Below are 12,643 nucleotides of genomic sequence, written 5' to 3' on the forward strand. Positions count from 1 at the left end.
TTCATAGTAATAAATTTGTAAACGTTCTTCGTGAAACTTTCAGTCAAAAACTGGACGGGAAAAAAAGGCTCAAAGTCCCTGCTTTTGAGATGTAGAAAATTGTAGTCAACCTTTGATTAATATATATAGTGAATTGGTAAGACCAAGTCCACAATCTTTGGCAGGTTCAATCCATTGCCCCAGAGCAGGGTTTCAGGCTTTGGTCACAATAACAACAACGTTTACACATTTTTTGTTGGAATGAAAAAAAAAATGGGAAAATGTTGGCAACCAGAAAGGAACCCAACCCCAGTGTGCGGAAGAGAGAAAAAGAAGTAGGACCCCTTATTACGAGATGACACTCACAAAAATAATTGATGAAAGGCTACTGCCACTTCCACCATCTAGATAAACCTAATGCCGTATTCAAACCAAATACATACATCACAACATAAAAGAGTACCGAATTCCAAAACAAACAAAATTTTAAATGCGTTATTCAATCTAATGATAAAATCTCAAAAAACAAATTTGAATTTAATTTGATTGGAGAATTTAGAAGAGTTTGATCTTAAAATATGTGCGAGTGAAAAGGAGATGTAGAAAAAATAAAAAATGAGGAGGAGAAAGATATGGAATAGAAACCATTCTTATGGTCGTCCACATGCGTTCGTGTTTTGTTGAACTTGGAATTATGGTCTTCGGACCAAACTCGCAGCACTATATGACTGTGAAATGGAGTAAACAAATTCAATTATGGGCTATAAGTTGATTCATGCCATGCTTGTGAACGGACAAGTGAACATTCAAATATCATTAAATTATTTTGGAAGATGAACGCAGCATATATAAAAAAGAGAGTTTTTGTTGAGGAATTAAGTCTAATTTGTCACACATTGCGTAGCTATTTCTCAAACATCAAGTCTTTGTCGTATCTCACAAGCTAAAAACCATTCCCCTCCACCAAATTGGGTCAACAAACATAAGTCTTGTTCTTCCCGAACCCAACTAAACTGGAACAAACCGTATCCGATTCAGAGTTACTCTCTGTTCCCCGTTTTCTTTGCAAATTCAATCAGTCACACAATAACAACGCCAGACACAAAAAAGTATTATTATTATTATTTTAAATAGAAACAGAAACTGCAGTTTACCCACCATGATCACACTTCAAAAAAGAAGTCACGATCCCCCATCCAAAAAGTCAGAATCTTCTTATCTTTATAACCCTAATTTACTTCGATCACACCAAAGACAAACTCCATACGCATACATATGTATGATTCTAAACTCTCAGTTATGATAATACCGCTTATCACATATTCTGTTTCTCAATAACCTTTCTTTTTATCAGGGGTTTAATAATTCACCTCTTTGCTCCTTCGTTTGTTTCCCCGCCACACCATAACTACCGTAATAACGAATAGTTATGTTTCTGTTTTTCAGTTACTTTAACTTGTTCTTCCTCAGCGTGGCCATCTTCCTCTCTCACCCCTGTTTTCCCGCCAGGATTATACCAGAATCCGCAACCGTAATAACCTCCGAATCCCACAAAACACAAACGCACAACGCCACGTGGCACGACTTCTCCAAGTTCTTGTACGCCGAGCGAGGCAGCCACGTGAGCGGCATGTCGGAATTGAAAAAGTACTTCCACCGCTTCGGATACCTCTCTCTCCCCGAAACAACTCCGAATTTCACGGACACCTTCGATTCCCAATTCGAAACTGCCGTCTTCCGTTACCAGAAGCGCCTCGGCCTGCCGGTAACCGGAAAACTCGACTCCGAGACTATATCAACCATCGTGGCGCCGAGGTGCGGCGTCTCCGACGCCGCGACGAACGGAATCCACGCCACGCGTCGCTACGCTTACTTCAACGGTAAGCCGCGGTGGACGCGCGGAGCTCCGATGACTCTCACGTATGCTTTCTCTCCGTACAACATGATCGACCGGGTGAGCGTACCGGAAATCCGAGCTGTCTTCAAGCGCGCGTTCTCACGGTGGGCGTCGGTGATTCCTGTGAGTTTCCAAGAGACGCCGCAGTACGATAAGGCGGACATCACGATCGGATTTTATCTCGGGGATCACGGCGACGGAGAACCGTTTGATGGAGTTTTGGGAGTTTTGGCTCACGCGTTCTCCCCTCAGAACGGGAGATTCCATTTGGATGCGGCGGAAATGTGGTCCGTTGATGTCGAGCGTGAGGAGTCGAGGGTGGCCGTTGATTTGGAATCTGTGGCAACGCACGAGATAGGTCACGTGCTTGGGTTGGGCCACTCATCGGTGAAGGAAGCGGTAATGTACCCGAGTCTGAGCCCCAGAAGAAAGAAGGTTGACTTGAAGATTGATGACGTGGCAGGAGTCCAATCTCTTTATGGCTCAAACCCAAACTTTAGTTTTAGTTCTTTGTTGCAGTCTCAGAATTCATTCAACGCTGCCGTTGGCTTTCAAACCGGATTCTCCAAATGGACCCTTTCTCTTCCTCTGCTCATATTAGGCTTATGTGCTTGATTTTTTTTATACATGTATTTTTATTCTTTCATCATACATAAATATGTAAAAAGAAAAAGAAAGCATAGAAAGTAAAGTTCAATCACGTGGGCGAAGCCCTTGTGATTCATCTTATGTGGGGGTACAATAGATATTTCTTTAATTATTTCCCACATAGAAAATGAGATGCACCATAGAACTTTTAGGCAGAGAGAAAAAGGTAAATGCACTTTTGATTAGATTTGAAACAAAATTGGAGGACAAGACCCGCAGAAAAGGAAAGATCGGGGAATAAGAAAGGAAAGCAATGAAAAATTAGGAAGTTGATGTAAGAGGATAGAATAAGATCCCGTAAGTTAATGGGTAAGCTAACATGAGTAGTGGGAGGAGCACATGTATAACTGTCATGTATGAGTGTTAACTACCATTCCCGCCCAAGGCTGCTCCTCCTATCTTGGTACTTCAAACTCATTCCTTCGCAATCTACTCAATTGGTCCAACTTCACAATTGCCGATTATTCCACATCCACCGCTCACCATTTTATCTTTTTATACGTACACTATAGTCCTATATTTAAATATATATTCCTTCTTTAATTTATTGAGATATTTTTTAAAATATAAAATCATGACATAGTTTTGAGTTTTAAAGATGTGATGATAGACCCTTGCAATACTATCTCTCAAGAGTCCCATAATTTAAATACACATTTCTTCTTTAATCTACTTATATACTTTTTTAATGACAAAATCATACCAAACTTCAAACTCCAAAACAGACAGTATCTATGTCTAATCATGTTGTCTCAACTAACGTAACTACACATTAGTTCATACTAAAATTATATAAAAATAACTAATTTCTAAACTTCATATGCATGCATCTCAATAATGTGGATAAGAATTATAGTTAACTTTAGGGCTGACAAAACGGGGCGGGTCGCGCGGCCCGGCTCGCAGCCCACACAAAAAAACATGGGGCAGGTTTCCTTGTTTGGTCCGCGAACCCACTTAAGCCCGCTCCGCATAACCCGTAGCCTGTGCGGGCTTACGACGGGGTGGGGTGGACTGGCCTGTCAGCCTGTAAGTAATGTGGTTGCTTTTGTTGTGCTATGTTGTGTTGTTGGCATGCGTTTCTCTTCTCAACATTTCAAACTTCAATCCCTAAACACAAAGAAACTCCACCACCACGAACCTTAAACATTCCAATCCCTAAACATCTGTGCCGTTATTCTCCTCACCGCAATTCCTCCAGCATCTCGATTTTGTCCTCCATCGCGACGCGAACACCACCATCTCTATGACTGCGACCATCCTCCTCCATTGTGATTCCTCCAGCACCGCGTTTTCGTCCACCAGCACTGCATTTATAGAAGTTAGGCGGGCTGACCCGCAAATCTGCGAGCCAATCCAGCTCACATTTTGCGGCCTAAACAGGGCGGGTCGGCCCACTTTGTCACCCCTAATTAACTTTCATAATGAAGAAACTAATGTTAGGATAAAAGAAACCTACAAATTTATTGATTTTAAATTTAAATTTTAAATTGAAGGTGAAGATAAAATATTGAGTTTTTTCCTAGGTCAACAGAGTCAAATTTGGCCAGATTTCTACTATTATTTTTGCCTCTCCAAGGTGATTTACAAATAAGGTACACACTGCAAGTATAGTTCACCCAGTGAAATAAAATATTTAATTAAACTATAAAATAATACAGGTTGTTAAGTTTATAATATAAAATTGTAACGTTTTATATAAAAATATATACGATATAGTATTATCAAATTTATGATTTATGTAAAATTATAATTTAATATTATGAGTCAATGATAAATCTCCTCTGTTCAGTTTAATTAATATTGATATATTTCATTTTTACTATAATAATAAAAGTTATATTTAATAATTGTGAGTAAAAGACTTCCTTCAATATTAATTACAATTTTATCTAATAATTATCATGATAATATGTCTTCAATTACTAAATTAATAGAATTCAAACAAAATTAAATGAAATTAAAGTTTTTATACGGTAATATTTTTTTATTTTACTACAAACAATATGCCAATACTTAATAGTTATTGTACTTAGGCCACTAGTTACCCTAAGTTAAATTATCTTTTAATTTCTTTAGAAATTTCAATTTGATAATTTTATTTTTAAAAGGTTTAGTTTTGTATTTTTAAAAAGGTTTAGTTTTGTATTTGAACAGAAATTATAATATTGACTTTTTATAAAACTAAATATGCCAACCTTATATTAATAACGGGATCAAATTGAATTTTGAAAATAAACAAAAGGATTAAATAAATAATTTGAATATTATATATAACAATTTTGTATGGTTAACCTCTCTCTTCCCTCAATACTTTCCCTTTCAAGTTTTCTTACCAATTGTCATCACCAATAGCTGATGCTTAGTTGACTGTGTTAGGTGTGAGGTAATCAGAACTATACTTTTGACAATGCTGGCTGTTTCAATATACTGTGGGTTCATAGAGACGAGACAGAGCTATCTATTTCTATGGAACTAGAACCTGCTTCTTTCTTAACTCTTTTCCTGTTCATGAGTCCCCTAATTAAATCTACATCTTCCCATCTTCCAAAAGATGCATACATGTTAGACATCATCACATAAACATAATCTTCATCCATTTCCAATTCAATCACCTTGGCAGCTGCAATCTCTGCTACTTGTAAATCTTCCTGAGTTCCACAAGTACCAAGCAAGGCCCTCCAAACCACTCCACACGACTCAAAACCAAATTCATGTATCATCCTTTCTGCTCTCCACAGCTCACCTTTTTGCCCCATGAGCCGTATCATTGAACAACAATGCTCAATGGAGGGCGCAATCTTATATTCATCAATCATAGATTGAAAGTAAGCAATTGCAACTTCTAATGGCATTTGATTATGGGAACATGCGGATATAAGGTTAAGAAACGTGATACCATCGGGTTTTATATCTCTTTCCATTTTCAGCAAGTTGAAGAGACGGATAACACATCCAGAATCACCATTGCGAGCATAGCCAGATATCATCGAGTTCCAGCTCACCAAATTCTTGTTAGACAATGAATGGAAGATTGATTCAGCATTCTTAACTTGGCCACACTTTGAGTACATGTCAATTAGGGCACTCCCAACAACTACAGAAGCATCTAAACCGTACTTTATTGTGCAGCAATGAATCAACATTCCCCACATTAAGGCAGCCAAACCGGCAATTCCACTTAAAATGATTGAAAATGTGAACTCATCTATCTGTACATTTCTCAAGTGCATCTTACAGAACATATCCAAAGCTTCCCAAGCTCGATTCCTATTCACAAATCCCGTAATTACAGAATTCCATGAAGACGAATTTGGACTTGGCAGACTTGACAAAAGCCGAACAGCATCTTCCATGTTCCCCACCTGAGCAATTCCATTTATGAGGCCATTATAGGAAACAGTATCCGGGTCGGGCATAAGTTGCAGAAACTTGAAAGCTAGTTCAATGTATCCGTTGTTAGCACTTGCCGCTATGATTGAATTCCATGAAATAACGTCCTTCTCAACGGTCTCGGAGAACACCCTTATAGCATGTTCCACAGGCCCGCATTTCCCATACATGTCAATCATGCAGTTTGCGACCACAGTGTTATCATCCATGCCCAGTTTCACTGTCTTGCAATGAATTGAGCTTCCAAGTTTGAAGAGACTCAGTTGGGAACAAGCAAACAACGCAGACGTGAACGAAAAGGCGTCGGCACGAACATGGGAGCTGTACAGGCGCGTGAAAAACGACAAAGCGCTTCGAAACTGGCCAGCGTGGACGTACCCAGATATCATAGTGTTCCAAGTAACGACGTTGGGTTCAGAAATTTCATCGAACAGTGCGTGTGCGTCACTAAAAGAGTGCATTCTGGAGTAAAATTTGATGAGGGAGGTGGAGACATGAATGTGGGAGAAATAACCGGAACGTGAAACGTAACTGTGAAGTTGTTTTCCGAAGGAGGAACACTTGAGTTCAGTAGCTAGTCCTATTAGATTAACAAGTGCAAAAGAATTTGGTTTAATTCCAGAAGATGCCTCAAATAACGCTAACTCAGCATTTGTTCTAGATTCGGAATGCAGCGCTGCAACATCCACCAAATGGAAATTACTGTGTGAGATATTATACATATGATTGAAGCTACTACTATATAGAGAGGGTAATTTCCGTGTTTCGTTGCATACAAACTTTCGCATTCTATATCTATTCCGTGTTTCGGAAACAATCTTCTTTGCACCTTTTTTCACTAGAATTTTAAATCTTAATTTATTACATTATAAGATATTGATTTTTTTATTTTTTTTATCGGTAATAAAAAATAAATAAATATGAACCACTTTAGGGGTCCAACCCTTATACATGAACACAACCTTAACCTTCTACACTAGACACTCTTATGTATGTCTATATAGAACTCTCCTAGCTTAATTCAGAGAAAGTCACTTGATATACAATTTAAATGAATACATTATGAGATCATCCCATACAAACCAATAGATCTGTACCGGTAGGCACCGAACGAACACACGTGGCCGACCGACCGAATGCATAATAAATATAAGGCCATTTATGTAGCAAGGTAAGGTGGTTAAGATACACCTCCGAAAAATGTGGCAAGCTAAGGTGGTTAAGATATACCTCCGAAAAACAAGGAGAACGTGCTTAGAAAAGATATATTCCCCGGGTATCCCGGTGAATACCTAGCAAGGCTTGTCCACGACCATCTTGAACCCAAGGGACAGAAAGCCCATTAGGCAATTCTATAAATACTATGCTCAAGCTAAAGAAAGGTATGTTTTTCATCCACTTACTGAATCACACTTAGAATCTCTCACTCACTTGAGCGTCAGAGTGCCTTCGCAGGTACCCTCCCCCGCCCGACCGAAGGAGACACCAAAAAGGAACGACCGACCGAAGAAGAGGAAGATCGAAACATCAGCAATTATACTACGTCAACCGACCGTGCCTAGGCCCCATCTCTCCACTCAGGTACAATTGACGCCCACCGTGGGGCCGAGACAATATTTCAATTTTTGAGGCATAATGGTTGCAACGAGGAACAACAACGACGTTATGGCAGAACAGATGACTATGATTCAAACCCTCCAAACTCAGATGGAGGAATTGCGACAAAAGGGGATTGAAGACCGTCGCCAACATGAAGAGAATAGACGCCGTCAAGAGGAAGAAATTGCCTTATTAAGAGAGCAAAATGCACAACTCCAGCAACAGGTTGATAATCCCGAACGAGAAGGCCAATCCCATACGGCCGACCGAACTGCTTCTCGCATACCTACACCGACCGACCCCAATCCTAGTTCCAGAACTGAAATTGTTGAAAGAAAGCTAAGTAAAAGGGATCATCTTTTTACAGACGAAATTATCACTACACCACTTCCTGACAAGTGGAGGGGTCTCACCATTAAACTCTATGACGGCTCGACCGACCCAGACGAGCATTTAAATGTTTACAAAATGCAGATGACTTTGTATACCACAGATAACAATGTGTGGTGTAAAGTATTCCCCACGTCACTTCAAGGAGAACCTCTTACTTGGTTTACAGAGCTGCCTCCGAATTCCATAGATGAATTTGACATCTTAGCCGCAAAGTTTTCTACACAATATGCCACCAGCCGACCGCATCACATGTCCTTCATGTCTCTCCTAGCAGTGTAACAAGAGAAAGGTGAATCTCTTAGAACCTTTTTAGACAGATTCAACAAAGCATGTATGAATATCCGAGGGCTCAAACAGGAAGTTGCATTACACCATTTGGTTTCGGCCATCCGACCGAATCGTTTTCCTGAAAGTCTCATCAAGAAGCCACCTCAAGACATGGAAGATCTTCGCACTCGGGCAACCAAATTCATGCAAATCGAGGAACACATTGACTATCACCAACGGTTCAAAGCTGTCGGACCCGGAGTCCTCAAGGATCAAACCCCGAGCAAAGAAAGAGAAATTGAGACAGAACGGACCGTCCGGACCACTCCAAGGTCCGACCGGAATATAGGAGGCCGAATTCCCAGGTTCAATAGTTACACCCCTTTAACTGTTCCCAAGGAGCGAGCCTTAGATGAAGCATTACAAACGGAGTTAATTCTGACACTAAAACGATATCAAACACCACCGAATGCAGATACTGCTAAACATTGCCAGTATCACCGTAATTTCGGCCACACGACCGAGGGATGTCAAGCGTTGAAGGACAAAATCGAAGAGCTCATCCAGGGCGGCCATTTGCGGTAGTTCATCAAGAAGACAAGAACTTCAAGATCCCCACCATGAAGCACCGATCGTTCGTCCCATGGTGATGACCGGTCATATCGCAATGACTACAAACGCCGAGCTGACCATGGCCAGGTTTCACGAAAACGCAGTGAAAGTCCCGTTCGGCGTACGCGCGCCCGCAACACAAGTCCCGACCGAAACGCCCGACCTCGCCAACGAGTTCGCGAAGTTATCAGTATGATTGTCGGACCAGTTACCTTGGGTGAACCAAACCACAAAATAAACTACATAGCAAGAGGCTTTGCCGGCGGCGGGTGCTCTAATTCCACCCGAAAGAAACATCTCCGGGCCATTCAGTCCGCTCATGCTACTACGAGAAGGCGTCCACACATACCTCCGATCACTTTCACTGATGACGACTTCACAGCCATAGATCCAGCCCAGGCACGGTCGATTGACGTAGTATAATTGCTTATGTGTCGATCTTCCTCTTCTTCGGTCGATCGTTCCTTTTTGGTGTCTCCTTCGGTCGGGCGGGGGAGGGTACTTGCGAAGGCACTCCGACGCTCAAGTGAGTGAGAGATTCTAAGTGTGATTCAGTAAGTGGATGAAAAACGTACCTTTCTTTGGCTTGAGCATAGTATTTATAGGATTGCCTAATGGGCTTTCTGTCCCTTGGGTTCAGGATGGTCGTGGACAAGTCTTGCTAGGTATTCACCGGGATACCCGGGGAATATATCTTTTCTAAGCACGTTCTCCTTGTTTTTCGGAGGTGTATCTTAACCACCTTACCTTGCTACATAAATGGCCTTATATTTATTATGCATTCGGTCGGTCGGCCACGTGTGTTCGTCCGGTATGGTGATTACTGTGGAGATTGACAAGTTCGCGATTGCCAAAACTTTGGTGGACCAAGGTAGCTCAGTCGACATTCTATATTGGGAAATCTTTAAGAAAATGCGCATCTCAAAAGCAGATATTCAACCCTATAACGAACAAATTATAGGATTCTTAGGCGAACGTGTCGATACCAAGGGGTATATAGACCTGTATACAACTTTTGGAGAGGAAGACGGTCTTCATAAAACAATAAACGTACGATATCTTCTAGTTAACGCCCAAACCTCCTACAACATCCACCTCGGCCGTCCGTCCATCAACAGATTAAAAGCCATTGTTTCCACCTCACACCTGGCCATGAAGTTCTGATGGAGGAGGGCCAAGCTCACCACACTATGAAAGCCAAGTTCCAAGTCTAGACCGTCTAGACCCATGTGGGGAGCGTCTAGACTCAAGAAGAGAGCGTCTAGACTCAAGAGGAGAGCGTCTAAACTCAAGAGGAGAGCGTCTAGCACAAGATGAGGGGCGGCTACAAAAGGAGCGTCTAGGACCTATCACTAGGTCCATGACCAAGCACCTTCACACACAAATGGGTCAAGCAACGGATTGGAGGGAGAAGAACTTATACATGCTACATGGAGGCCCATTAGGGGTGGCTTAGTAGTTAGTGTAGTGTTAGAAAGCATAAACTTGTCTTACATGTGATTTACCCTAGATTTTGTGCACATTCTAGAACTTTGCCTCACATGGCCGGCCATGTGCCCATGTGCTCCATGTGGAGTAATTTCCATTTCATTTAGGTAGCATTTCATCTTCTCTTAGCTTAGGATTTACGGCCTCCTTAGCCTATAAAAGGAGAAGCCCATCACTTGTATTTTCAAGATTAATGAGAGTAATGTTATGCTGCCCACATTGTGCCATACATTGCTTTTGCCTAGTTTCTAGGACCTAATCTTCATCTTCACCATCTATTCAAGGGCTGGCCGAACCTCTCTTCTTCCATACACATCATGCACCTTCAAGATCACCATAACTCCTAGGAGGATCTTGCACATCTCAATCCATAGCTTCCGCACCATTTTTCACAACATCCAAGAAGAGCTCCATGAGAATGCCATCAAGTTCCCCTCAGCGAATAACGACATTGCAACAGTCCATGTCGATCAAAAAACTGCCCGAGAATCTTATGTCGCGAGTTTGAAAAGTGAGCCAACTAGGCGGCTCTACACGGTTAATCCGGACGACCGATCCCCACAAAGAAGAGGACGATCCCCAACCCGACATTCAGAAAGGCGTACGTTTCGCCGTCAGATGATAGCCCTTATTGATCTAGATCCTCGTATGGACAACCCTCGTATGGAAGCAGGGGAAAACCTGCATCCACTCCCACTTCGTGATGATCGCCATGTTACATATATTGGTACCTCACTGAAGCCGGATGACCGAAAGGCCATCAGCACAACGCTTATGAAGAATGCTGATCTTTTTGCATGGACGGCCGCCGACATGCCCGACGTCGATCTGAAGGTCATTACTCACAAATTATCACTGTACAAAGAGGTTAAGCCAATAGCCCAAAAGAAAAGAAAGCTAGGAGAGGAACGACGTACGGCCGCACGTGCCGAAGCTGATAAATTGTTACAGGCTGGATTCATTCGGAAAGCCCATTACACCACATGGTTAGCCAATGTGGTTATGGTCAAGAAAACAAACGGGAAATGGCGGATGTGCGTTGATTATACGGACCTCAATAAAGCATGTCCAAAAGACTCTTATCCTCTACCTACTATTGATCGTCTAGTTGACGGGGCGGCCGGACATCACATCCTCAACTTCCTTGATGCCTACTCAGGATATAATCAAATTCAAATGCACCCGGCCGACCGAAAAAAGATGGCCTTCATGACCGATTGTGATAACTTCTACTATGAAGTTATGCCTTTCGGCCTCAAGAATGCTGGAGCCACTTATCAAAGGTTAATGGATCATGTGTTCCACGACATGATCGGCCGGAACGTTGAGGTCTATGTCGATGATATTGTTGTCAAGTCCGACTCGGGTAAGCAACATATTGCCGACCTTAAAGAAGTTTTCCAAGCTCTCCGGCAGCACCGGATGCGACTCAATCCTGACAAGTGCGCGTTTGGCGTCGAGGGAGAAAAGTTCTTAGGTTTTATGCTTACTCACCGTGGCATAGAAGCTAATCCAGAGAAATGTAAAGCTATTTCCGAAATGAAGAGCCCCAACTCCATTAAAGAAATTCAGAGACTCATCGGCCGGCTCACCGCTCTGTCCAGGTTTGTCCCTAAACTTGCAGAAAAAATGAGACCCATGGTCCAATTATTGAAAAAAGCATCTCGCTTCGAGTGGTCGACCGAATGCGAAGAAATCTTCCTCCAATTAAAAACCTTTTTATCCTCTCCACCGGTCATCCAAAAACCGGACGCCAGAGAGCCGATTATAGTTTATCTAGCTGTTTCTAACGAAGCTGTTAGTTCGGTCTTGGTCTAAGAGATTAATTCTGAAGAACGTCTAGTTTATTTCGTTAGTCGCATCCTTCATGGCGCCGAGGTTCGATACCAGATGATTGAAAAGGTCGCCATGGCTCTCGTCATTACCGCCCGAAGGATGCGTGTGTACTTTCAAAATTATCGCATTATTGTTCGGACAAATTACCCTATTGTGAAGATTCTTACCAAACCAGACTTAGCCGAATGGATGATTGGCTGGACAATAGAATTATCAGAATTCCATATTCAGTACCAACCACGAGGGGCCATCAAGTCGCAAGCCCTGGCTGACTTTGCAGCCGAACTCACTCCTTCCTCGGCCGGGGATGCACACCCATCATGGATCTTACACGTGGACGGCTCCTCCAATGAACGGTCGTGCGGCACTGGGGTCGTATTGGAAGGACCCGACGAGATTGTCATTGAACAAGCCTTAAAGTTTGAATTCAAAACTTCTAACAATCAGGCCGAGTATGAGGCCATTATAGCCGGTCTACGCCTAGCTCAAGAAGTGGAAATCACTAAGTTAATTTGTAAGAGTGATTCCCGG

The 12,643-nt window shown here is 42.1% G+C and overlaps 2 protein-coding genes across 2 annotated transcripts; one reads left to right on the forward strand and one right to left on the reverse strand.

Annotated features, from left to right (window-relative positions):
* The first annotated feature begins 1,262 nt into the window (after positions 1 to 1,262).
* Positions 1,263 to 2,651, forward strand: LOC137810500 (Matrixin family protein). The gene has a single exon (XM_068611815.2). The coding sequence runs from the start codon at positions 1,409 to 1,411 to the stop codon at positions 2,489 to 2,491; it is 1,083 nt and encodes a 360-aa protein (XP_068467916.1). The 5' UTR covers positions 1,263 to 1,408; the 3' UTR covers positions 2,492 to 2,651.
* A 2,163-nt stretch (positions 2,652 to 4,814) lies between these two features.
* Positions 4,815 to 6,732, reverse strand: LOC137810498 (Pentatricopeptide repeat (PPR) superfamily protein). Its single transcript, XM_068611814.2, has one exon. It carries the CDS (start codon positions 6,703 to 6,705, stop codon positions 4,963 to 4,965), a length of 1,743 nt encoding a protein of 580 aa, XP_068467915.1. The 5' UTR covers positions 6,706 to 6,732; the 3' UTR covers positions 4,815 to 4,962.
* Between the last annotated feature and the right edge of the window lie 5,911 nt (positions 6,733 to 12,643).

This window comes from Phaseolus vulgaris, chromosome 2 (genome assembly GCF_051622355.1).
Source record: "Phaseolus vulgaris cultivar YP4 chromosome 2, ASM5162235v1, whole genome shotgun sequence".
Taxonomy (NCBI): domain Eukaryota; kingdom Viridiplantae; phylum Streptophyta; class Magnoliopsida; order Fabales; family Fabaceae; genus Phaseolus; species Phaseolus vulgaris.

Coding starts and splice junctions, on each gene's coding strand:
- LOC137810500 (XM_068611815.2), top strand. CDS start 1,409: ATGTTTCTGTTTTTCAGTTACTTTAACTTGTTCTTCCTCAGCGTGGCC.
- LOC137810498 (XM_068611814.2), bottom strand. CDS start 6,705: ATGCGAAAGTTTGTATGCAACGAAACACGGAAATTACCCTCTCTATAT.